The 23,277-nt window shown below is 43.2% G+C and overlaps 1 protein-coding gene across 1 annotated transcript in view; it reads right to left on the bottom strand.

The window, feature by feature from the left end:
* The window catches only part of LOC147881421 (transcription factor jumonji (jmjC) domain-containing protein), a 76,500-nt gene that overhangs the window by 30,625 nt on the left and 22,598 nt on the right, over positions 1-23,277 (bottom strand). The window contains exons 13-23 of the mRNA XM_087370167.1: positions 18,412-18,519; positions 18,109-18,225; positions 17,798-18,005; positions 17,615-17,679; positions 10,937-10,995; positions 10,293-10,424; positions 10,014-10,161; positions 9,545-9,907; positions 9,233-9,418; positions 9,070-9,131; positions 8,883-8,961 (exon numbers count right to left, since the gene is read on the bottom strand). Of these exons, the coding sequence (XP_087226293.1) occupies positions 8,883-8,961; positions 9,070-9,131; positions 9,233-9,418; positions 9,545-9,907; positions 10,014-10,161; positions 10,293-10,424; positions 10,937-10,995; positions 17,615-17,679; positions 17,798-18,005; positions 18,109-18,225; positions 18,412-18,519 (1,527 nt within the window). The remainder of the gene's footprint in view (positions 1-8,882; positions 8,962-9,069; positions 9,132-9,232; positions 9,419-9,544; positions 9,908-10,013; positions 10,162-10,292; positions 10,425-10,936; positions 10,996-17,614; positions 17,680-17,797; positions 18,006-18,108; positions 18,226-18,411; positions 18,520-23,277) is intronic.

Genomic DNA, 23,277 nt, shown 5'->3' with positions numbered 1-23,277 from the left:
CTTGTATTTCCAATGTAATAAAGCGTCATATTTCAGCGTACTTGATTTTTGTCAAAGAGGACAGCCAACCAGTTCAGGAAAACTCTACTCTTTCTGCTTTAGATACAGAAAGGGCTGCTTTTATTTTAGATTTTCAGGATTGTTTCTCAACAGGATGAACTTCTGGTCCCAGAGCAGATTCTGGCACACAGGGATAGAAAGCTCAAGGGTAAAGTTATCCGTCGCTACTTGGTAAATTTTCAAAATTACCCATCACTTGATGCGAAATGGATGGAGGAAGGTGAACTGGCAGATTCACCTGGGATATTGCAGCTTTACCTTGATGCTTTCCAATTAGAGCCAACTGCGGTCCAGGCTCCTACAGGTAGTTCAGCAGAGCGAGCGTCTAGAGCATTACCTGGTGTTCGAGAGGGGGGTAGCACCTCCACTCCCTCAGTACAGACGGGCTCACTGTGATTTCATGAGGTCGCTTGATGACACTATATGTTTCATCCGAGATATTGAGCTGACAGTATTTCTGCTGTGAGACTTCATGATATTGATGCATCTTGACTATTGATCGCCGAGGATCACATAGATTTTGAGCAGTGTATATGGATGGATGCATGCCTCTCCTAGCCATATTTTCACTGTCTCTGTATACTATAGCTGCGGCTTTCTTGTATACTCTTTTATGCTATATTTCATGCTCGCTCCTATGTTTTGGGGCAGCAAACTATGGTTTGCTGTTTCCAGAGAGGGGTATGTCACGGGGGCGTGAAATTCTAAGTACTTTAATGTACTACAAGACCGTGACAACTTTGGTTTTAAAAGTCCAAGCGTGGGCTTAATAATGTGTAATTAAACGCGGCATGGTGCCTAGCACATAAGCGTAATTTTTGCTGGTCGAATTTGCAAAAGTGGCTTTTTCTGGACCTTTTTGCTTCTACCGCCTCATGGGCCTCTCCTCTTGCAAAGCTACAGCTTTCTGTTGAATTTCGAGTGGTCCCACGCGCTGGTTGACTGGTTTTTCTCAGTTTTGGAGGACTTTCCGGCAATGAAACTTCTCCAAAACCTTCTCAATGCATTCCTCTCTGAAGCACACTTCTTTTGAGCCCAAGAACTCCCACTTCTTCGCGACAGAAGTGCTTCTTTTCGCATTTTTTAGTGAAATTCTTACTAGTCGGCTCTTGTAAATGCTCTTTCTTCATGCCTTTGCACTCCTCTTTGGTTGAGAATGCAATTGGGCATTGGCTACTATGTCCTCTTGGCAATTGAGGACTTGGTTCGAGTTTTCGGGGCTTGGTGAGTTGTGATTTTGCTACAACAATTTCTTTTTGCCATAAGCTATTGGTTGGCCTCGTGTGCCGCCTCTTTCTTGGCTCACAGGTGCCCAGGCAGTGCTACATGAGTCATTCTTTGGTTGGGTACTTTGCTGATTTTATTTTGGAGCTTTGAAAAGCTTTGCGAATGCCCTCTGGAAACCACTCAAACAGAGTGCAGCTGGGGTGCAGTGTGATTGCATCTGGACAGCCAATGGAATTGTGCTCGAAAAAGAGAATGCCTTTGGGTTGAGCCTATGGGTTAAGTGCACTTATTGTAGGCCATCTTTTGGTGGTTCTAGTGATGCCCTATAGGCCATGGTATGTGCCTTGTAGACATAAGTGTAGGCACTTATAGTGTTAGTGCCTTCTATGCCACATAGGACACCTAGTCCTACGTGACACCTAGGATACTTAGTCCTAGGCCCAGATACAAGTACTTTGTACTTGCGTTTAGGAACCTTATCTATCTATCTAAGTTTGACGTGACTTCTCTTCGACTCGTCCTGTACCTGCACTCTCACTCTCTCTCTTCGTTTCGCATCTACAGTGGTATCAGAGCAGGTTTTGCTCTAGCCCTCCAGCGCTCCTCAGCCCCGAGTCCTCCATTTCTCATTGGAGATTTTTCTGCCCCGCTGGTCGACAAGCAGGCATCTTACAGATCTGCGTACCTTCCAGCCTGTTCGAGGCCCTTCAGCGCTATCTGCTCCATACTCTGCGTAGTTGCCGTACTGCACGTCCGTGCACATCCGTACATGCGCGTCGATGTGCTGTACTGCACGTCCATGCACTTCGCCGTACCTGCGCCATCGCTGTCTGTACTGCACGTAGCCGTACCTACGTGTTGCATCACTGTACTAAAAAAGTACATCGCTATACTCTGCACTTGTACGTGTACCGTACACTGCGCCATACCTACAGTACTATCTGCATCGTACTCTGCGTCGTCGTACTCTGCGCCGTACCTTTCGTACGTATACCGTATACTGCGCCGTACTTCGTCCGTACATTGTGCTATTCCGTACGTCGCACCGTACAGGGTCAGATCAGTCGTACAGCGACCTTACTTCATACCATCAGTCTGAAATTTGGGGCTTTTGCTAATCTGTAGGACATTGAAAAATTTGGGGTTTTTCAATTCTTTACACCTCCTTTGATTGCAAGTTCTTGCAAGAATATTGGAGTTTTGGGACTTGTTCTGCAATTTCTTGTTTAGATTGTAGTACTTTGGGTCTGATTGCAGGACATTAAGTTACATTTGCAGGACATTGGGTCACATTATCATACATTGGGTCACATTTGCAAAATTTCAGCAAAATTTGGGGCTTTTCTACATTTGCCCTCTTTTTGGCCTATTTGCCCTCAATAAATTTGGGGCTTTTGCCAAATTTGCTGTTTTTGCAGTGAACATTGCCTGTCACAGTCACATTTGGGTCAGATCTGCATTTGCCCTTTGATTTGGGTCAAAAATTTGCAGATATTTGCTGTCATTTTTGGGACAGCCAGCTTTTTGCAGTGATAGCCTTGAGGCTTTTGGGTTTTCAGGTCTTTTACAGGTTATCACAGTTGCTATGGCTGGGAACAATCAAGATTTATTTGGAGTTCTTCGTGAAGATGATAAGTTGGATGGCACTAACTATCCGATGTGTTCTTATCTCATGAAACATATTCTTGTTGCAAAGCATTTGTGGAATATTGTTTCTGGGGCTGATCTGAGGCCAGCCAATGCTACGGTGGTTGGTTCTACTGCTGCACCTTTTGCAGGTGGTACTCCTCCTGATGCCTCTTCCTCTAGCACTCCTGCTGCTGCTCTTCCAACTAAAGAACAGTCAAGATGTGATGCAAGAGATGCAAATGCACATTCATGCATTGCTTTATCATGCAAGAGAATCATTATTCCACACATCCGGTTTTGCAGGACAAAGGATGCTTGGGATAAATTGGCTTCTCTATATCAGATTCGCAATGAAGCTCGTGTTGCATATTTGAGAAGGCAATTACAGGAAGTGAATATGAATGAAGGTGAGTCAATGGATGCATATTTGACAAAGGTCAAGGACCTCATGGAACAACTTGCCGACATTGATGAGGTGGTGCCAAATTCACAGCTTGTCAGTACTACATTGAATGGACTACCAGATACATATCAAGGGTTTGCTACAACCCTTCGATTAGTGGCCATGGGTAATCCAGACCACTATTCTTTTGATCAGCTAGTTACTTTGCTTTTGCAGGAAGAGCAAAGTAGAGCTAACAGACAAGCCATTATTCCTGATTATGCATTTGCTTAGCAGCAGAGAAGAAGAGGCAAGGCTTCCAAGCCTATGGGCAAGCGAAAATCTGCGCACAGCAGCTGCAATTCCTCTACGCATAGCAGCTGCAATTCCTCCCGTGCATCTAAAAATACAGCAGATAAGGGAAAGAAGAAAAGATGCAACTATTGTCGCAAGCCTAGACATGACATTTCAGAATGCAGGAAGCGCATTGCTTCGGAGAAAAATAAAGCAGGATTGACAGTGAATGCCTCACACGCCCTTGAATCCCATGAGCCAGCAGATGCTTCACATGCACATGCTCTTCAAGATGATTGGGCATGGGCTGTCCATTGCTCATTTGATCCCTCCAAAGCTGATGCACTCTTTGCTGCTAATGATGCTCAGTCCTGGTAATTTGATAGTGGAGCTTCCAAGCATGTCACATCTTGCAGACAGTTGTTTCATTCTCTAGCTAATGCACCTCGAGGGGGGACTGTTACATGTGTCAATAATGCTTCATATGCTGTAAAAGGAGTTGGAGATGTGCAGCTCACATCCATTTCCAGCCATCCTGTCACTCTGACAAACGTTCTTTTTGTGCCTGAAATTGAAGTCAACTTGATTTCAATTTCAGGAATTGCTACTTCAGGTTTCAGAGTAATTTTTGATGGCTACAGATGCCTAGTATATGATCTTCGTGATGACAATGCCATAGTTCTCACTGACACTTTGCAAAAAGGGCTTTATCACCTTGACCATCATTCAGCTGCACTTTCTACTGAAGCATTAGCTATTTCAGATTCACAGCTTGCTAAAACTCATCTTTGGCATGAGAGAATGGGCCATCTCAATTATAGAGCTCTTGCAAAGCTACATTCACAGCACATGGCAAATGATGTACCTCAGACTCACACAGTTTCTAAACATGTGTGTGAGGGTTGTCTTTTGGGTAAGATGCATCGATTTCCTTTTCAAAAGAATTGTCCAAAACTCTCACAAAGGAAATTGCAGCTAGTACACAGCGATGTCTATGGCCCAATGAGGACAAATGCCATTGGAGGATACAAGTATTTCATGACTCTCATTGATGATTTCACAAGGTATTGCTGGGTATATCCTTTAAAGGCCAAATCTGAAGTTTTCTTATGCTTTCAGAGATGGCTGAATATGGTTGAGAATGAATCAGGATGCAAGCTTGTCACCCTCAACACAGATACGGGGAGTGAGTATATGTCAAAGGAGTTTGATGCATTTCTATCCTCACGGGGCATTATTCACTCATGCACTACTCCTTACACTCCTCAGCAGAATCCTGTTTCTGAAAGGAAAAACAGGTCCACAATGGAGATGGCCAGATGCATGCTTAAGGCCAAGTCTTTGCCCAATAAATTTTGGCTTGATGCAGTAATGTGTGCCAACTATGTGCTGAATAGATCACCTACACGGGCATTAAAGACTATTACACCTTATGAAGCATGGAAAGGCAGGAAGCCTTCACTTTCACACATGAAAGTTTTTGGGTCTCTTGCATATGTTCATGTACCATCTCAGCTGAGCCATAAGCTTGATGACAAGGCAATCAAATGCATATTCATTTGTTACAGCCAGGAGAGCTAAGGGTATCGGTTATATCAACCAAATACTGGGAAGATTATTGTCAGTAAAGATGTGATCTTTGCTGAACATTCAGCTTCTCCTCTTGTGGACTGCAAAGCAAAGCTAGATATTGACATGTTTGATGCCTTTGAATCTTGGTTACCTCTACCATCATCAGAAGAGGATTTTGAGCAACAACATGCGCCTCCTGCAGGCCCTCCACAAAGCAATAATCAGCCTCAACCTCATGCTGATATGCAGGTTTCTCTTCCGGCACAAAATGATCCCACTACTCATGATGCAGTCATTGAAGAAAGAGCTGTCAATAGACAGCAAAGGCAAGTTCCCAGATGGCTTCTTGACACATTGAGGGACAGCAAACAAGATCAGCCTTTTGCTGCCCGGACAAGATCAGGGAATAGACAGCATGGTCACTTTCTTGAGTTTGCACTCCTTGCTACAGCTTGCAATGAAGAGCCTTTGTGCCATTAAGATGCTTTTGACAGCAAAGAGTGGATGGATGCAATGAAAGCTGAGTTACAATCTATTGCCAAAAATGACACTTGGGAATTAGTAGATCTCCCATCTGGCAAGCATGCCATTGGAACGCGGTGGGTCTACAAATTAAAAAGGAAATCTGATGGCAGCATAGATCGATACAAAGCCCGTCTTGTTGCAAAAGGGTATGCCCAACAACAAGGCATTGACTTTGAGGAGACATTTGCTCCCACATCCAGGATTACTACCATTCGATATGTCATTGCCATTGCAGCCCATCATCATTGGCAAGTGCACCAACTTGACATCAACACTGCCTTTCTTCATGGGGATCTGCAGGAAGAAGTCTATGTCACACAACCTCCTGGCTTTGAGGTTGTTAATTCTGAAAATAAGGTCTGCCGGCTTAGAAAAGCCCTTTATGGTTTAAAGCAAGCACCCAGGGCATGGTATGCCAAAATTCATGCACACTTACTATCCCTTGGTTTTCAGAATAGTCCCACAGAACCCACTCTTTATTTCCGTGGGAGTGGATCTGATTTTTTAGTGCTGATTTTATATGTGAATGATATGCTTATCACGGGCCCAGATACTCATCAAAATGCAGCTTTCAAGGCTGATTTGCAGCAGATTTTTGACATGTCAGACACGGGACAGCTCCATTATTATTTGGGCATTCAGTTTGCTCATGTTGAGGGGGGTATCATGATGTCTCAGTCCAAGTATATTGGACAGCTCCTTGATCGTTTTCAGTTTGAGGATTGCAAGCCAATCTCTACTCCAGTGGACCCTGGCTTCAAATTCTCAGCTCATGATGGGAGCCCACCATGTGATATCACTCTTTATCAGTAGGCTGTTGGATGCCTTATTTATTTATGTCACACCAGACCTGACTTGCAGTATGCAGTATCTCAGCTCAGCAGATTCATGCACATGCCCAATTCACAGCATTGGCAGGCAGTGAAGAGAGTCTTCAAATATCTCAAAGGCACTCAGGATTTAGCCCTCTTCTATGGTGATCAGGGTTCACTTACCATGTATGCTTACACGGATAGTGACTGGGCAGGATGTTCCGACACCACAGTGTCACATACTGGCAATTGTTTTTTGCTTGGCAATTCATGTATTTCTTGGCTCAGCAAGAAGCAACCGACAATTGCCACATCTAGTTGTGAGGCTGAGTACAAGGCAGCCTTCACTGCTACAGTAGAGTGTGTTTCGCTTCGACAGTTACTTACAGATCTTGGTATTTGCCAGACATCCTCCACTATTGTCTACACTGACAGCCAGAGTGCTTTGGCCATTGTGCGTGACCCAGTGTTTCATGCGCGTACCACGCATATTGAAGTTCACTATCATTATGTTCGGGAGTGGTTGTCAGCAGGAGACATAGAGTTGTCCTATCTTCCCACAGAGGACAACATCGCAGATATGTTTACAAAGGCACTTCCTCGTCCGAGGTTCGAAGTCTTCCGATAGGCTTTACACTTGGTTCCCTTTGTTACATGATCTGACATTCCTTGTACATTCATAGGTGGCTATATCCTTTTGGATGAACATGTGCCACCATGACCAGAAACTACCAGGTATTCTGAGACATTTACAGAGTACTTCAGCCCATCCCATGGAGGGGGTTTTATAGGCCATCTTTTGGTGGTTCTACTGATGCCCTATAGGCCATGGTATGTGCCTTGTAGGCATAAGTGTAGGCACTTATAGTGTTAGTGCCTTCTATGCCACATAGGACACCTAGTCCTATGTGACACCTAGGACACTTAGTCCTAGGCCTAGATACAAGTACTTTATACTTGTGTTTAGGAACCTTATCTATCTATCTAAGTTTGACATGACTTCTCTTTGACTCGTCCTGTACCTACACTCTCACTCTCTCTCTTCGTTTCGCATCTACACTTATGTGATGGTATTCTATGCTTGAAAGCCTTGCGAAGGCTTAGTGAATTGGGGCTGCGTGCTCAATTGCAGGGAAGGTCTCCCAGATGCAACTTGTAATCATTTCACTGTGAAATATAAAGAAATACCAAAAGGGGCGCCACGGTGTTTGGGGCCAATCGGGTGCACTTGTCTATGTCTGTTGAGCAGGGGCATTCTAGCCTCCATCCCTTTTTCAATGGTTTTGTTTGTGAACAAATGGGTAAATGCCAAATGGTGATCATGCAATGGTTAATGGTTGTGATATATGCTTTGTGAGCTGTAAATAAGTGCTGAAGTGATTAAAGGTTTAGTTCCACTGCCCTCTGAGTGATTAGAGGCCGGTTTCACTGCTTGTGTTTTGACAAATCTAACTCATGTCATCCAAAATGCTCTCAACCAAACTGTCCCCCCAACCTTGAGCTGAGACAACCAGAGTTGCATATTCATAGCCAAGGATCCAATGTTGCTTGAACAAAGCCCATTGAGGTTCAGTGCCATTTTGTTGAGAGAAAAAGAGCAAAACACTAAGTCTTTTCACTTCCAAGTTAACGTTTTGGTAGAAAAGGTGCCACATACACCCCTTATACCCATCAGCCCTAAAAATGCAAAAACATGGCATGTAAGAGACTGAAACATGTAAAAAGGCATGCTTGTAGGTTGAAACTTCATTGAAATCGAAACTCCAAAATGTTTCTAAACATTTCAGAAGGTTTCATTGTCAAAGAAACACGGATCTGCTCCTGAACTTGCCAAGTCTCAACAAGTTCGAACTTTCTATTTCAAGCGATCTTTTTTGTTTCTATGCAAAGACACAGCATATAACTTTAAGAAAAATATTCAATCGAGAGCTTCAAGAGTACCTGCTTGCCTCAGACCGAATGCATGTTGTTCTATGTTTTTACAAATTTTGTTTCTGTTAGACAAGTTTGTTCTTGCGGAGACTTCTATCCCACTGCCCTGTCTCAAACCTGAGGCAGTGAGACCCTGCCCAAATGCAGGTGATTATTCGCTTTACTTTACAAAGCTTCACTTAACAATTATGAACAGAAGAAATTCAAAATAAAGCTGTACAAAATAATGAAACCAAAGCCATCAAAGTAGTAATCTGAAGTAAGTCGCAAGAGCCATTTTTGAGTTGTAAACTTGCCAAAGGCTCAAGTGGGATATTTCTCATTGCATTCCCATCAAGTCTTCCTTACAAACCATTATTGCCAAGTTATTTTGAGATACATCAATTACAACTCATGGGATACATAGAAACGCTAACTATGGCTAATTAAAAAATCGTGAAATGTATTACCTGCAGATGCTGCAACTCTTCCCATGATACAGGCTGATCTTGGGAGTACAAGTACTTTGAAATCTGCTTTTGCCAGGCTCTGCAAATACACTTACTCTTTTCATCTACATATCTAATATACTTAAATCCAAACAACCGTGTTGTATTTATGATAACACCAATAAGACAACTGTCGGGAACAGCATACCTGTGCGTTGTTAATAGCTCTTCCAGATAAGCAATGTCTGAGAAGACGGAGATTTGTAGACCCTGTATTATCAAAATAACGGCAAACAATTAACACTCGGAAGCAAGCAGCTGTGATTGACATACAGTAAGTTGTAGTTTCACTAAATCCTTGTCATGAGTACCTTGGCTTCAGTAAGTAGTTCCTCCAGTTCCCTCACAGTGCATCTGTTTTCTGAATCCCTTCCTTGCAAAGCACTTTTAACTTTCTTAAACCATTCTTTTGCCTTGCTCAGAGCACACTGAAGCAATTGGAACTGGCCGACATAGCTTGAAAAGGTGCTTGCCTCTTGAACAAGGCTCTCTAACTCCTGCACATAAGAAGTGTTACTGCGAGACATCCTTCACACACACCCTTAGAGATATATATATTCCAAACATCCCTTTCAAGACTTTAACCCTCAAAGTGACGCTCAAGATATCATGTTTTTAATCACCTGCATACTTGGACATCCTGAAATCAACTTCGATGCTTTCACGTTCCATTTAGTTGCTGTAATTAGAATTTGCAACTCTTCCATCTCCTGAAGTTCAAATCCAACAGCCTGCCCTTCGTCGACCACATTCTTGAGATTTGTGAGTAATTGATCACTTTCCAAAATTATCCTTCCATTCACTTCCTGTACTGCCAAATCTGTGTTAAAACAATCATTCAGCTGAGATGCCTGAAGGACATGTTTGGCAGACTGTATTAATATCATAGCCCTCTCTCTCCACGCTCCAACATTGTCATGAAGAGCATGAATACGATGTATTTCGGGCAAGTTTACTTTTAGGTCATGGGATTCAATGACCAACTCCTGCATCAAATAGCAAAAAATTTCACCGTGATGAGCTGAGAGAAACCTTGTAGAGCAAGTTAAACACATCCTAACAATGGTCACGTGAGAATGCTTGCTCAGAAACCTGAAGTGCGTCAAGATAGAGAGCAGAATCCACATATAGACTTCGATTTAAAAAAGGCTGAGCACAATGCAAAAAAGACTCCGCTCGCATTATCCTGATATTGATGTCAACCCATCCAGATAAGGATGCATATATCTTGCCAGAGTCCCTGATATTGCATAGGGCATTAATAGTTCAGATACTCAAAAATCATGGCAGAAACTGGGAAAGTATCGAAATAAGATGGTTCTAGGAAACACACAGCAGTTATGCATTACACCAAAACAATAGCAAACTTACCTGCGGAGTGTTCTGTAGTCATCCAACGAAGCTCCATTTTCCAAATATTGTGCAGCTTTGCTTTCCCACTTTTGTGCAGCCTCGACAACATGACGCAGTTCTAAATATATTTTCTCATTCTGCAAAGACAACCTGCATTCACACTGGCTTTCAACCTTGTCTGTAATCTATACACTCTCACAATACATGCAAGGTTTGAGCATCAACTATGTCGCTTTATGAACTTAAACAAATAAAGCTTATCTCCGTATAAAGCCCATTCTTCAGCATTCATATCCACAAACTGCATCATTATTAGCACTGATTACATTATACAAATTATGGTTTCTTGAACCTTCAGTGCTGCTGAGTATTGCAGTTCACACACATAGAAAAACATCCAGCGGAATATTCGTAGATGTAGAAGCAGAAACCAATGACAAAGGGCAGTCTCTAGGAAAAGGGAATAACTAAAACACCAAGTCTAATCATGCAATTCTTATAGAACAAAAAGATGTGATTAGCATGCACACTTTAGAGCTGATACTACTGAGTTCCATTTCTTCACTCCTGAGTCCTCCAAAAATTCTCAAAACAGGCCCAAAATTAAACGATCAGTGTTAAGTTTACAAAACAGGCCAACTAAACTAAAATTTGGAACACACCTTTCAGCCTCCTCTAAGATGTCCATTAAGTCCTTGCTTGTCGACTGACTCTGTAATACCTGAGGGAAGGAGAAACAACAAAGAAAGAAAGTCAGACACAAGCTGGGTTCAATAGGTACATCCTAACAAAGCAGTAAATAGCACAAAAGGCTCTAGAAGCTTCACCCTTCAACGACAAAACAAACATGCAATCAATGCGGATTGGAATTTCTTCTTCAACAGATATCCTCAAGGCAGAAGCTCTAGCGTTAAACACAAAGATCATTTCTTGCTTACCCAACACCTTGTGAAGCTTAACTAATATACAAGGCTTTGAGTAAACTAAGCCAGCGTTAGTTCTTTAAAGAATCTGAATAGTGAAGGGTACATCTTTTAGCTAGCTGTTGCACGTACCCTTGGAATGTGCCTGTTGGTTTTGATTCACAGATAAAACCATAAAATGTGAATGAAACAAGAGAACAGATTGTTTGATGGGCCACCATATGCAAGTGAAGGTTAACCTTAGCCATTCCTCCAAAGCACAAGTAGGGGTTTCCCTGCCTTCCCGTACAAATATATTTGAGGAGGGCAAGATCTCCTGCTGCAATGCCTCTTCTAGGCTAATCACTGCTGCAGCAACCTTGGCCAGCCCTGAGGCTACATGCCACAACCTTTCCGTTAAATCTCAACCATTCCACGCATCCTCCCACCTAGCCGTGATAACCCTTTGAATTCCGGTTTTTTATTGAAGCCATAATTCTACTCTCCCTTCATTGGTAGATGTCCCTGCCCTTTGTTTGAAGTCTTATCTTCTTATCCACTGGCTTGCCTCCTGATGCCTTCAGATACGCTGGGAGGCTTCACCGTCTTTAGGTGATGTTTTGGATTTTGCACCTGAACCAACTCTTTGGCCGTGTCATAACTCCTCCATGTGGAGAATGGCATCCATTTGTAGAATCTTTCCAGGATTCCCTACAGCCCATTCGTTGTCACAGACACCACCACTTTTGTGACCTCCATCCTTGGGGATAGGACCCCGGGATTGAGGGGGCCTCGCATCTCAGACCCACCAGAGACCAGCCCCTAGAGATACGCTTCAGAGATACCCAGGCTCGACTAGCGACACTAGCATGCAGCACTTCTTAATCATCTAGAAGTCTATATGGATGAGGACCTCAATCCCCTACAAGTAAAGGTAGGTCAAACCCCATGGAGGACTACCAAGGCACCAAGGTTATAGTCAATCACATCTCCTACTAGTTTTGAGTTCTAGCTAGTTTCTTTTTAGTTTCTTAGTATAGAACTCAGCAAGGGCCCTAGCGACCTAGTTACCAGGGCTGAGAATGTCAAATGCTAGAACAGAAACATTTCGGAAAGGGGGGATAGGGAATGGGAACTGGAACGCCACATAATATGACACATCATCAAATTACATAAAAGTACATCAAAATATGAAAAGAAAACCACTTTTAGCACCTCTAAAATCTCCATTTCATCTTTAAACTTTTAAACACACATAAAAACCCATAGAAAACTGAGATGTAAGACGATTACTAAGTGCATAATGCCATAACGTGCAAAATACTATAGATTAGCAAGCATATAATATGCAAAACACAAGAAAAAGAGGCCATGCCACTAGGCCCCAACATCATCCTCATGCTCAAGAGCATGCTCTGTTGCATCACTATTTGAGTCCTTTCCTTGCCTAATATGGCAGTTCCTCCCGCATTTTCCTCCTATCAACTGCATTTCAGACAAGTCGTCTCAATACTACCTCCCATCCTTGCACCACCTCTATATCCATTTCTTGCCCCTCCCCTTGAAATTCTAGGTCCAAGACAAAGGCTCCATTCTCTAAAGGTGAATGATATTCTATATCCATCAAGAGGTTGCAAGTCCTTCAACTCCTTCCTCCAAGGATACAAAGCATCTAGACTTTGAATTGTCTCAATCATCCTATCCAATCCTTCATACACTTTCCCAATACAAGGATTATCCCCATCAAGAAGCCTCAACATCATGAGAATAAGCTTTGTACGTGAAGCAATAGGCCAACATCATCCCAGTCATCCAAAACAATGGACTCAAGTCTCTGAGCCCCTACACAATTAAGTTCACACCATGCATCCCACTCAGAAGAAACAAGCAACTGCCTCAAATGGGTTTTCATCTTTAAAAGCCATTTCACATGATGAAATTATATCAAGAGATTCTTTAGGGATTTCTTGCGAAAAATAGCAAAAATATAGTGGTGGCAAGTGATGGAAGAGATAATAAGATTAACCATATCAATGGTAGGATATCCACCCAATCCAACTTACCAATGTCCTTCAATAGATGATTCAGCCCATGTACCATTGCAAGAAGTGAAAGTAAGCTGAGGGTGGGCCTTCTCTTTAAGAATCTCCATGTGCACTGTTGGACATTGGAAACAAACTAAATCACTTTATTTGCCCCCACGTACTCAATGGACTCCATCCAAAAGCTAGCCAACCTCTCAGGGGCTGACTTCCCCCCCCCCCCTAAATTGTCAATAACTTTAATGAAAAACCCAGCCCTCTAGAGTATGCAATGATGTCCTGAATAGAGCGGCTCCTAGTGTCACGCCATCCATCTCTTATCAATGTGACACCACATCTCAGCCATATGTTCTTGATGAGAGTCAAAGCCTGCTGTATGGCAGACTTCGCTATCACCGAAATTGTGGTGCACAAGGCCTCACATGAGCGAGGTGTAAGATGGTCCAAAGGCTGCAATCTCCTTCATCATATCAATGAAGTAAGAATTGCATGCTTTTACCGTGGGTACATCTACTCCATTAAAAAAATAGTCCACCGCTACAACTATCTGTGCACTCTCCCAAGATGCCATGAGACCACAAGGCTAGCTTGCACGACTCTCGGGGCTGACGAAGTGAGAGCCCCATTGTATGTGCACATGAAGCTGTACTCCCAAACAAGGAGAAGCGGACACAAAAGCACATGTGCTACCAAGCTGCTATTGCACATGGGGCTAGCGATGCTCGGCCTTGTGAATCAAGAAGGACAGGTTGTGATGCACTCCTATCCAATATCTCTACAAGTGCCTGCATACATGTGAGTTATATTGCTAGAAGTAAAGGGCAAATGCTAACACTTTGCCCCTTCACTCCTACTAAATGAGCCCGTGCTTAGGGTGAGCCTCCACTTTCTGGTGCTTTACAAAAGCGACAAACCCACTTGCATACCTTTCAAAGGAGCCGTTGAGAGAATGGACTCAAAGAAGCGAGGTCCTGAGAGAAGGAGGGAGAATGGAGAGGAGTAGTTGAGAGAAGGGGAAGAAAGTGGAGAGAAGGGGATAGAGAATGGGCCAGGGGGGACGCTCGCATCGTCCGCCATTTCTCTAAGGCCTGCTCATCCATCCTATCTGGCTGAAAAACTCGATGGTCATGCTCTGAGTGGAGTCTGGCTATACACCTTGATCTTGCCTACGTGTCCTAAGCAAATGCTCCCTATGTCAGACAGCCTCATGAATGAAAGTCGCCAGGTATCATTGCTCTGGATAGACAAGAAATAGATAGGGTTCAAAGCCATCCCAAAGAGACATGGATAGCAACCTCAGATCTCACAGTATACAAGCACCTGCAAGCAAAATGTCCTTGCAACTCTCCTACTAATCACATAAAGTATAGATGCGACTCTCTTTGGGTATGCCCTTAGCCCCGTCCACTCTCAATGCAAAGTTGGTGTGATGAGACGCAAACTTGCCCGATCAATACCCTCGAGCACCTCGCGATATGTGAGCGGGACAGAGGAGGCCTCAATGCTATAGTAAAAGGGGGAGAATCTATGTAGCATAGGCCCGCTAATAGGCTTGCTAATTAAGCCCTAATCCTCTACTAAACTAGCTAAAAGATTGCAATTAGGAAAAAATGGACTCAACAGCAAGTATCAAAGTGCACAATCAATGACAGAAATACCAATCCATAGGTTTGTGATGGGTTGCACAAGCAACAGTCTAGGAGAAGATTCCTAGTTCAGCAAATAGGGCTCACTTGTAGTGGCTGTTATTAAATCTCATTCAAAATTATGAGGACAAGGTACAACAGGAGCCCTTTTGTAGATATAGGCCTGCACACATGGCTGTCCTAAGATGCCACGTGGCAATAGCAGACCATTCAGCTAAAACTACTAATATTACAAAGCCAATGAAACGCGTTGATTAAACCAAAAACTATTAAGTAAATTGGCCCACCCTGCCCAAGGAAAACTAGTCTTCAAATTTGCAATGGTGCTGTAACAAGGAATTAAAACAATGGAATGAAGAAATAAAGTTCATAACTGGCCACAACATGCATGTAACTGTGAATCCCGTGATTGTTCTCTGTTGTAGCTGTCAACAGTCCTATGGGGTAGAGTAGATGAGGTTCCAACGGCATCACATAGCTAAATAATGGCCATATCAGTCCAAGGCATTGACTGGGGAATATTGGTCGACGATTGAAGATGGTTGCCAAGATGATTCATCATCAGGTAGATCTTCCCATTTCATGTAATACTCGCCATAGGACTTATTTCTGAGAATATGATCTTGAAAGCCAATCTGATGATGGGAGCAGCTCCAACCTATATGCCACATTTCCAATTTCCTGCAGCACCTTATAAGGTCCATAATACCTGTGGTGCCAACTTAGTATTGGTGTTCCCTTTCAATGAAGCATACCTAGACTTATGGAGTATGAGGAAAACGTAATCTCCCTCTACATATACCTTTATAAGACTAGAATAAGTCCAATCATACAAATTTAGATTTTTTGTTGTTCTAAAGATCAAAAAACTACACAGAAAATAAAAGAGAAAATGAAAGAGAAGAAAAAAGAGGTGAACAAAAACATTTATGAAAAACGAAAGGAAGACATACTTAGCAAGCAAAGCAACACTTATGTCATCATCAGTGCCCAAGCATAAGCAGCTATACTAGGTTTCTACAAATGAAAGCTCTCAACAAATGAAAACTCTCTACGATGATCATCTGCAGATGCCACCATACGTGCTTGAGCTTTCAAATGAAAGCTCTCTACGATGATCAAATGAAAACGTAATCTCCCTCTACAAATGAAAGCTCTCTACGATGGTCATCTGCAGATGCCTTCATACGTGCTTTTGCTTTCACCATGTGATCCTTACATTGCTGATGTAAGCAGTCATATGTGCCAAATCATCAATCGCTTGCTGGTTAGACATACCTCCATCTAAAACAGCAGAGGGAACATGAAGTTTATAACCATACACTGCCTCAAATGGGCTCATCTCTTAAAAGGCGTGCTTGGTGTTATTATAGCAAAACTCCGCCAAATGCAACCACTTCTCAAACTGGCCATCAGTTTGGGGGTGGTCAATTGTACTTGGAGTCTTGAATAGCTCTTGCCAAAACTGGCCCGTGAACTTGGCGCTTCGGTCACTTACTATCTCTTGTGGCATTCCATGTAGCTTAACACATTCTCCATGAATTGTGGTTGCTGAAGCAACCATAGAGGCTGAATATTGTGTCCTAGTGGGGATAAAATGTGCTGCCTTAGTGAGCCTATCCACAACAACTTACAGCCCTTAGCTGTCACAGTCAGTCCAATTATAAATCCATTGAAATTTCATAACTGGAATTTGGAAATGGGTTCTTGAGCCTCAGGCCTACCACTGTGCAAAAATTTGCCGCAATCAAACGCTCCAGTCATCAAATGACATGTGTTAGCCTCTGAGACGTTAACAAGGCCAAAGCGCATTCCTAGAATGGGGGACACATTCCCAGGATGCTCCGCCTCTGCTAGACATTCCAGCCATGTTCTGGACGTTCTAATGTAGCAACGGTTCATGGGATGCCATTCCGCACATTCCGAAAGGGGGAGCGCCTAGCGAGCCCTGCTTCAGCCCATCGTGGCTTGTATGAGATACAATTTTGGCTATACTTTGTCCCATAGGCCCATAGGCCCATAAAGACGTCTCTCTCTCTCTCTCTCTCTCTCTCTCTCTCTCTCTCTCTCTCTCTCTCTCTCTCATGGGCCTCTAAAGACGTCTCTCTCTCTCTCTCTCTCTCTCTCTCTCTCTCTCTCATAGGCCCATAGGCCCATGAGGCCTCTAAAGACGTCTCTCTCTCTCTCTCTCTCTCTAGTTGGTACGCTGAAGCATGCAAAGCGTTTACGTAATGTTGGCACTCATGGGCAAAGGAATACCAACTTTGGGCCTTGCAAGAAACGATAGTTTCACATATACCAGAGAGTAAGAACTTCTGAGCATACTATAAAGCAGTAATTTCAAATAATTTTGGATTTACTCTTCATTTCCTATCCAAGATTCTAGTCTTTGTAAGGCTTATGCCAATACATTATACGATGTCAGAAACAAGCCTAGGGACTATCTGAGAAGATGAGTAACGATATTGGAGTGAAACAAGGATCCACCAAGCCCCACCCTTTTTGGGCTTTACATTGATGAGCTGGGCTCTTTTACAGATGCTTTGGGTATACACAGGTCGATACTAGCATATGCCATAGACTCTCATTCTTATGTTGCTCTATTCTGATGATGTAGAGTTGACTTAAAAACACAGCAAAGGATCACAGAGCTCTACACTTGCTACTATCTAAATATAAGGTGCTATACCAACTTTTGCAGACAATTTGATTTGCCTCTACAGTCTCTAAAAAGAGGGGTTTGACTTTACCTTTGCAGCTCTTTCAAGCCAGGAGACTTTTTTTAGCTCTGCCTTAACCAAGTCAACCTGCTGCACTGTCGAAATGAAGAGATTTGTCAGAATAGCAGATAGTACAGCAACCAGAATGCCTGCCAAAAGTGCAGGTTTTCTGATATTCAGAACTGCACTAGGTTATTCTCATATAACATTGACCTTGTATGTTCAAGGACTCCCCAGTTCTCAAGAGGGCAGACAGAAGTTCAATGGATGCATTATAATATGTCTGCTGCTGAACATCAGCCAGCACTTTGCAAGCACATTTTAACCATTCATTCGCCTCATATCTTCTTTGTTCTAAAATTTCTGCCTCAGGAAAATATACTGGTACGTTTTCGATCTCCGAAAGGAACTCTTCAACAACCTGATACACCAAGCATAGCCATGCTGGAATTAAAGCATTGAAATAGACAAAGAAACATGATAAGAGAGAAAGGTGACGTTACAGTTAAGAATTGTGGAAACACCTGCAAAGGTACAGCAGTTTCAAGCAACTTCTTGGCCTGCTCCTGCCAGCTTTCCAGCTTTGTGATAAATGCATCAAGAATTTTCATTTCTGGCAGTAAAATTGATAGCTTGTCTGCCTGCTTCACCAGTCAGATGTAACTGTTACTGTTCAAAGATATATAAGAATGCGATCACAAATAAAAGGAGACCCCGCTACATTCTTGCTTTTCTGATCAACTGTGCTATAAAAGAGCTATTACAGCAATAAGCTTTTTATGAGACCTTCAACTACCCCACAAACATATGCTAGACTTATACAGCACCTCCAACTGTAGCAGGCGAAGTTTGCCAATATCTGTAGCATTTCTTTGTCCAGAACTCCAGCACATCCGAGGCTGCAGTAGCAAACTTTGTACCTCTTCTGCCCATACCTGCAATGACCAGAAGGCACGACATTTTGAATAAAGTCAAACTAGATGACATAATACATTAATAGAATTAAAGCGTGCACCAAGAAACTTTTTGTTATACATAGATATACCGTCATTAGACTAGAACATATCCTTTTTAATTCTCTAAACCAACATGCATAAAAGGAGAATGCAGGACATTATGGAAATGATGTTGTGAGTATTCACGAAATTGTCACGGTAGAATTGTAATCTCATCTTGCGGGATCGACTCAGGGGGTGCCAAAAAAGAGTGATCACTACATCTAAGAACCAGAGACTCGAGCGAGTGCACAAGGCATTTGAGTACCAGAGAGTCGAGGGAGTGCACAAGGCATTTGAGTACCAGAAAGTCGAGGGAGTGCATAAGGCATCTCCTAATCTAATGCTAAGATAGACAGCCTTCATTTACATCAGTGTAAGACTGAGAGTCTTTGGGTATAGGATTCAATCTAGGGAATTTTTATCTTAATGAGATCAATATTTTTTGCCGTGCATCCATCTCCGGCATACCAACCCTCAGGCAACCCCCCTATGTGTAGACTCAAGGTATTGGAAGCCCTAGTTTCCTCTTCTTTTACCTCCCCATACACGTCCAATGTAGTGATTTTACTATAAACTGCTTCTGTAATTTCATGCTTCATGGACTTGAGCTGGGTGATAACCATATCTTGAACCGTGGATTCCAACTATGCTGCAAGTACCGCTGCATTGTAGTTCTGTGTTACCTCCTGGTTTACCTCCTATTTCCCATTGTTTTCCATATGCAAGGACGTCAAAGCTTGACCTCTCTAAGCTTCTACTGTAGGAAGTGGATCTGTTCTTGTGGGTCTAATCCCACTGCAGGTTCGCTCCGGTATCTCTAGTAGGTCATTGCATAGAGGGTGGATGTCGAGGCAAATTTGGGATTGCGAACTTCCAATTCGTCAGCGAGTTCTCTCCTTGGGGTTCTTCCGTTTAGACAGATATTGGCTCGCAGTCACGTTGCTCCTGCTACTTGTGCCAATGTCTATCCTTGCGGGTGTCACAATGACGTGAAATTATGGGACTTTTGATTTGCGACTCCCATAATTTGCGCGTCACTGCCTTAAGCCTCTAGGCGCAAGGGTCCGGCCATGTGTGCGGGACTTGGGGAATTGAAATTCCCTAGTGGGCCCTTGGTAATTGTGAATGTGCGCCCAGTTACAAGGCAATTAATTCCTAGGGCCAAAAGAGAGGTGCAATTAAAATTTTCTATTTTTAGCACAGGAGCCTTCTTTTGGATCTGGAAGGCCAGAAACAGCCCTAGAAGGAGCCAGAGCAGATTTCAAGGTGCCAGAGCCTACTAGAGCTGCCAGAGGAATTTGCCACTTGCTAGAGCCTGCCAGGAGTTGCCGGGGAGCGTCGCCACCTCCTAGGAGCTACCTAGGAGCCTGCTTGGTGCTGCTACAGGTGTCGTGATCTGCCTTCAGGCTGTCCAGGAGCTGCTACCAGGTGCTGTGAATTGTTTCTAGCTGAACAGGAGCTGTATACAAAGATTTTGACCTGTTTTCTGCTTGCTTTTTGGGCTGTTGTTGCTGATTTTTCTATTCTCCAGGCTTGGAAGACTTCTCCTAAGCTATTTCAAGGTCTAGCCAGCTGTTGTTGCTGGTTTTGCTATTCTCCAGGCCTGGAAGACTTCTCCTATGCTGTTTCAAGGCCTGGCTAGAGCTGGATCTACTGTTTCTTGCTGGATTTAGGGTTTTCCAGCCCTGGTGACCTATTTTTAGGGGACTCTTGGCGAAGGAAGGCTTCTCTTTTCTTGCTTTTTCCATTCCTGGACTTGTTGCTGGCTGGTTATTGCATTTAAAATTGGTTCCTCGCGGCTGGGAAGGTGGATTTATGCAGTGGTTTGTGGCCAGGAAGGCTCCAAGTTGATTTCGACCTGTTTTGGGATAGCGATTTGGTTTGATTGCACCAGAATCTAGCTGTGGGAGTTGTCTTGCAGTTGTGCAGCCGTGTCTGGCTGGTTGGGCACTTGGTTGTGTGCAATTGCAAGTGTGGCACAGACAGTGGAAGCTTTTGGGGTCTCTGTTGCATTCTTTGGTTGGCTGAGGACACAGCGTTGTCTACTTGGCTTCAAATGAATGTTAAATAAATACCGCAAGGGGCACCAACGTTTGGGGCCAATCGGTGTCCTTGTATCTGAGTAGGAGCGCTCTAGCTCCCTTGTGATTTAATCTATGGTGCATAATTATTTGTCAATTTACTGTGTATGCTGTAATTAAGTGGATCCTACCACCCTTTACGTTGTTAAGGTTGGTTTCAGCGGGAATCGATGCCTCACTTGTTTTGGCATTGCCCTGATTCTCACGATTTCTTGCTTATGCTTCAGCAACTACTTACTGCTCATTTTCGTATAGCTAATGTTGGCAAGCTATTCTAGATCTTCGGTGTTCATCTTGTCAGGCAAGGATTTGATCTTTTCTTTCATTGGGTTGATGCTTGGGCACTATGGACTCATGGAAGGACCGTAATCATAGAGTCTTTGGTGACCCTTCCATGTCTAAGTATCATTTCTTCCATGCTTCCCTACGGCAATCATTCTTTGATAGCCTGCAAGCACGGGATATGCATTATCCTACCTTTTTGTCCTATAATGGGATCTTTTCATGTTGTAACTACTTGTCCCTTCTTTTTTGGGGGACAGGTTCACAGTTTCTTGTAACAAAATACAAATGGCTTTCACCCCCAAAAAAAAGTGGGTGTCAAGGCAGAGGTGACGACAAAGAGAGAAAGAAAGAAGTAAAGTTTATTGAAAGCCTTCTAAAGACCAAAGGGGCTTCTGACCGTAGTTAAACAACCCTAGCCTAGCTACAATTAAAGACTAGATAGCACAGAGAGATAGAAGAGATAAGGGAATGCAAATCTGACACAAGACATGCAAGTTGATATGCAATGTAATGTGCAGTTATTAATATGAATGTTGCAAATGTCTTAATACAAAAATTGGGCTATGACTGACTCCTGCCACGGTGCTATTGGGGACTAAATGCTTATGTAGACGCTATAGGGAATACTCATGTAGATGATGTAACCTATCCTGAGGCAGATCTGAACTGTGGAAGGCCTTCTGTAGCTGAGCTGGCACCTCTCAAGAATTGCTTGGAATTGAGGCGCAACTGCCACTGTATATTGAACTGATGCTGACTTTGCTGCATAATAATGAGGCTAAATGCTGAGACTTGCTGCTAGAATTGAGGGCCCGACTGCCTGGAATGGACCCTAAAATGCATGAATGGAAGGATGGGCAAGCACCTAATTTTATAAGCTTTTAGGGCAGATTGGCTGACCATGGTCGGATGGTCAACGCTGACAGTTGACCTTGGCCAACAGGTCAACACTTTCACTTTTTGACTAAAGAGTCAACTCTGTGTGCTTTGATGTTGTATTCTTCTGCCCAAAACCATGCAAATTTGTTGCTAATTGATGATGGAAAATGATGAATGTGCGGCCACATGTCAATGCCGCCTCCCTGGTGCATGTGACATTCGTCTCTATTGAACTCGTTGCTAGGTGGAGACCTTGCAACTCTTTGCCCTGGCGACCCAAACTGCTCCGCCCTGGCCTTTGACTTTGGGGATCTGTTGACCTGATGTAAACTCTCACACTAATGACCTGATGGAAGAAACCTTTCATCCACCTTCGTTGGGAACGCATGAACTTCCTTCTCCACCAAGGCAATTGCTGAAGTCCACTTCTTGTGCCATGAGCAAAACCCAAAGCCGAGGGTATGCGCTACTAATGGGTGATGCTGAGCACATCATGGATGAGTGCAAAATCCAATTGCCATGGTGTGGCTACCCTTTTCGTGCGTTTTGATTCGTGAAGTCAAAATCAACCTATATGCCAAAGACTGTACAAACCTCCTTGAACTCCTTTTGATGAACGAAAGTCAAACAACTCCACAAGGTGTCTGCAAGTATACACCTAGATGAATCCAGGAACATTCCCAAACTCATCCTCTATATACACAACATAGTGCAGTTTCAATCTCACAATAGTCACTCATAAGATTGAAAACCATAAACTCCATCACGCATACCAAGGACTAGCTACTATGACATCCCCACTGACGTAATTAGCACCCATGTAGACCATAGTATAAAAATATGCTCTCACACATACAAATCCACACACCCACACATACTTGAGCATCCATTTATACAAAGGCTTTGTACTAAGTATCTGTCGGCACTTAGGAGGTGAAGGGCAAACTCAACCATGACGAAGGCTAGCACTAACGGAGAAGGCTAATCGAAAAGTAGTCCAAAATCTCTTCATTCAAGCTACAGCTGCTTGTAAAGTCTAAACGATGTCATTTTAGTCTCTCCCAAACGAGCATCTAAATCTAGCTAAAGGTGAAATTTGCATATCCGCTAATACCGCACAAGCATATACCTAGATGAATCTAGAACATTCCCAAACTCATCCTCTAAAAACACACGTCTCCAAAGCTTAGATTGACTAAAATGACTAAGCTAACTGAACTTACTGCGAAAACTGAGTGACCACCTCAGGTGGTAAACCCGACTCACTCAATGGCTGCGACTGTTGAGTGGTTCTCAGGGATGGAAGACCCTGGGAGATGTTGGTGAAAGCTGAGAGCCTTTCTTGGGTAGTAGACCCAAGTGAGACCCATAGCTGAGCTACTTGAAGTGTAGCTATAAAAACTGTTGCACAGTATTCCACCGAGTTGTGCTCTAGAAATCTAAAGCAAAT

Source organism: Dipteris shenzhenensis, chromosome 31, assembly GCF_047967505.1.
Source record: "Dipteris shenzhenensis isolate YYH24624 ecotype China chromosome 31, Dip_SZ_1.0, whole genome shotgun sequence".
NCBI classification, from domain to species: domain Eukaryota; kingdom Viridiplantae; phylum Streptophyta; class Polypodiopsida; order Gleicheniales; family Dipteridaceae; genus Dipteris; species Dipteris shenzhenensis.
This window is presented reverse-complemented; position numbering and strand designations above follow the sequence as displayed.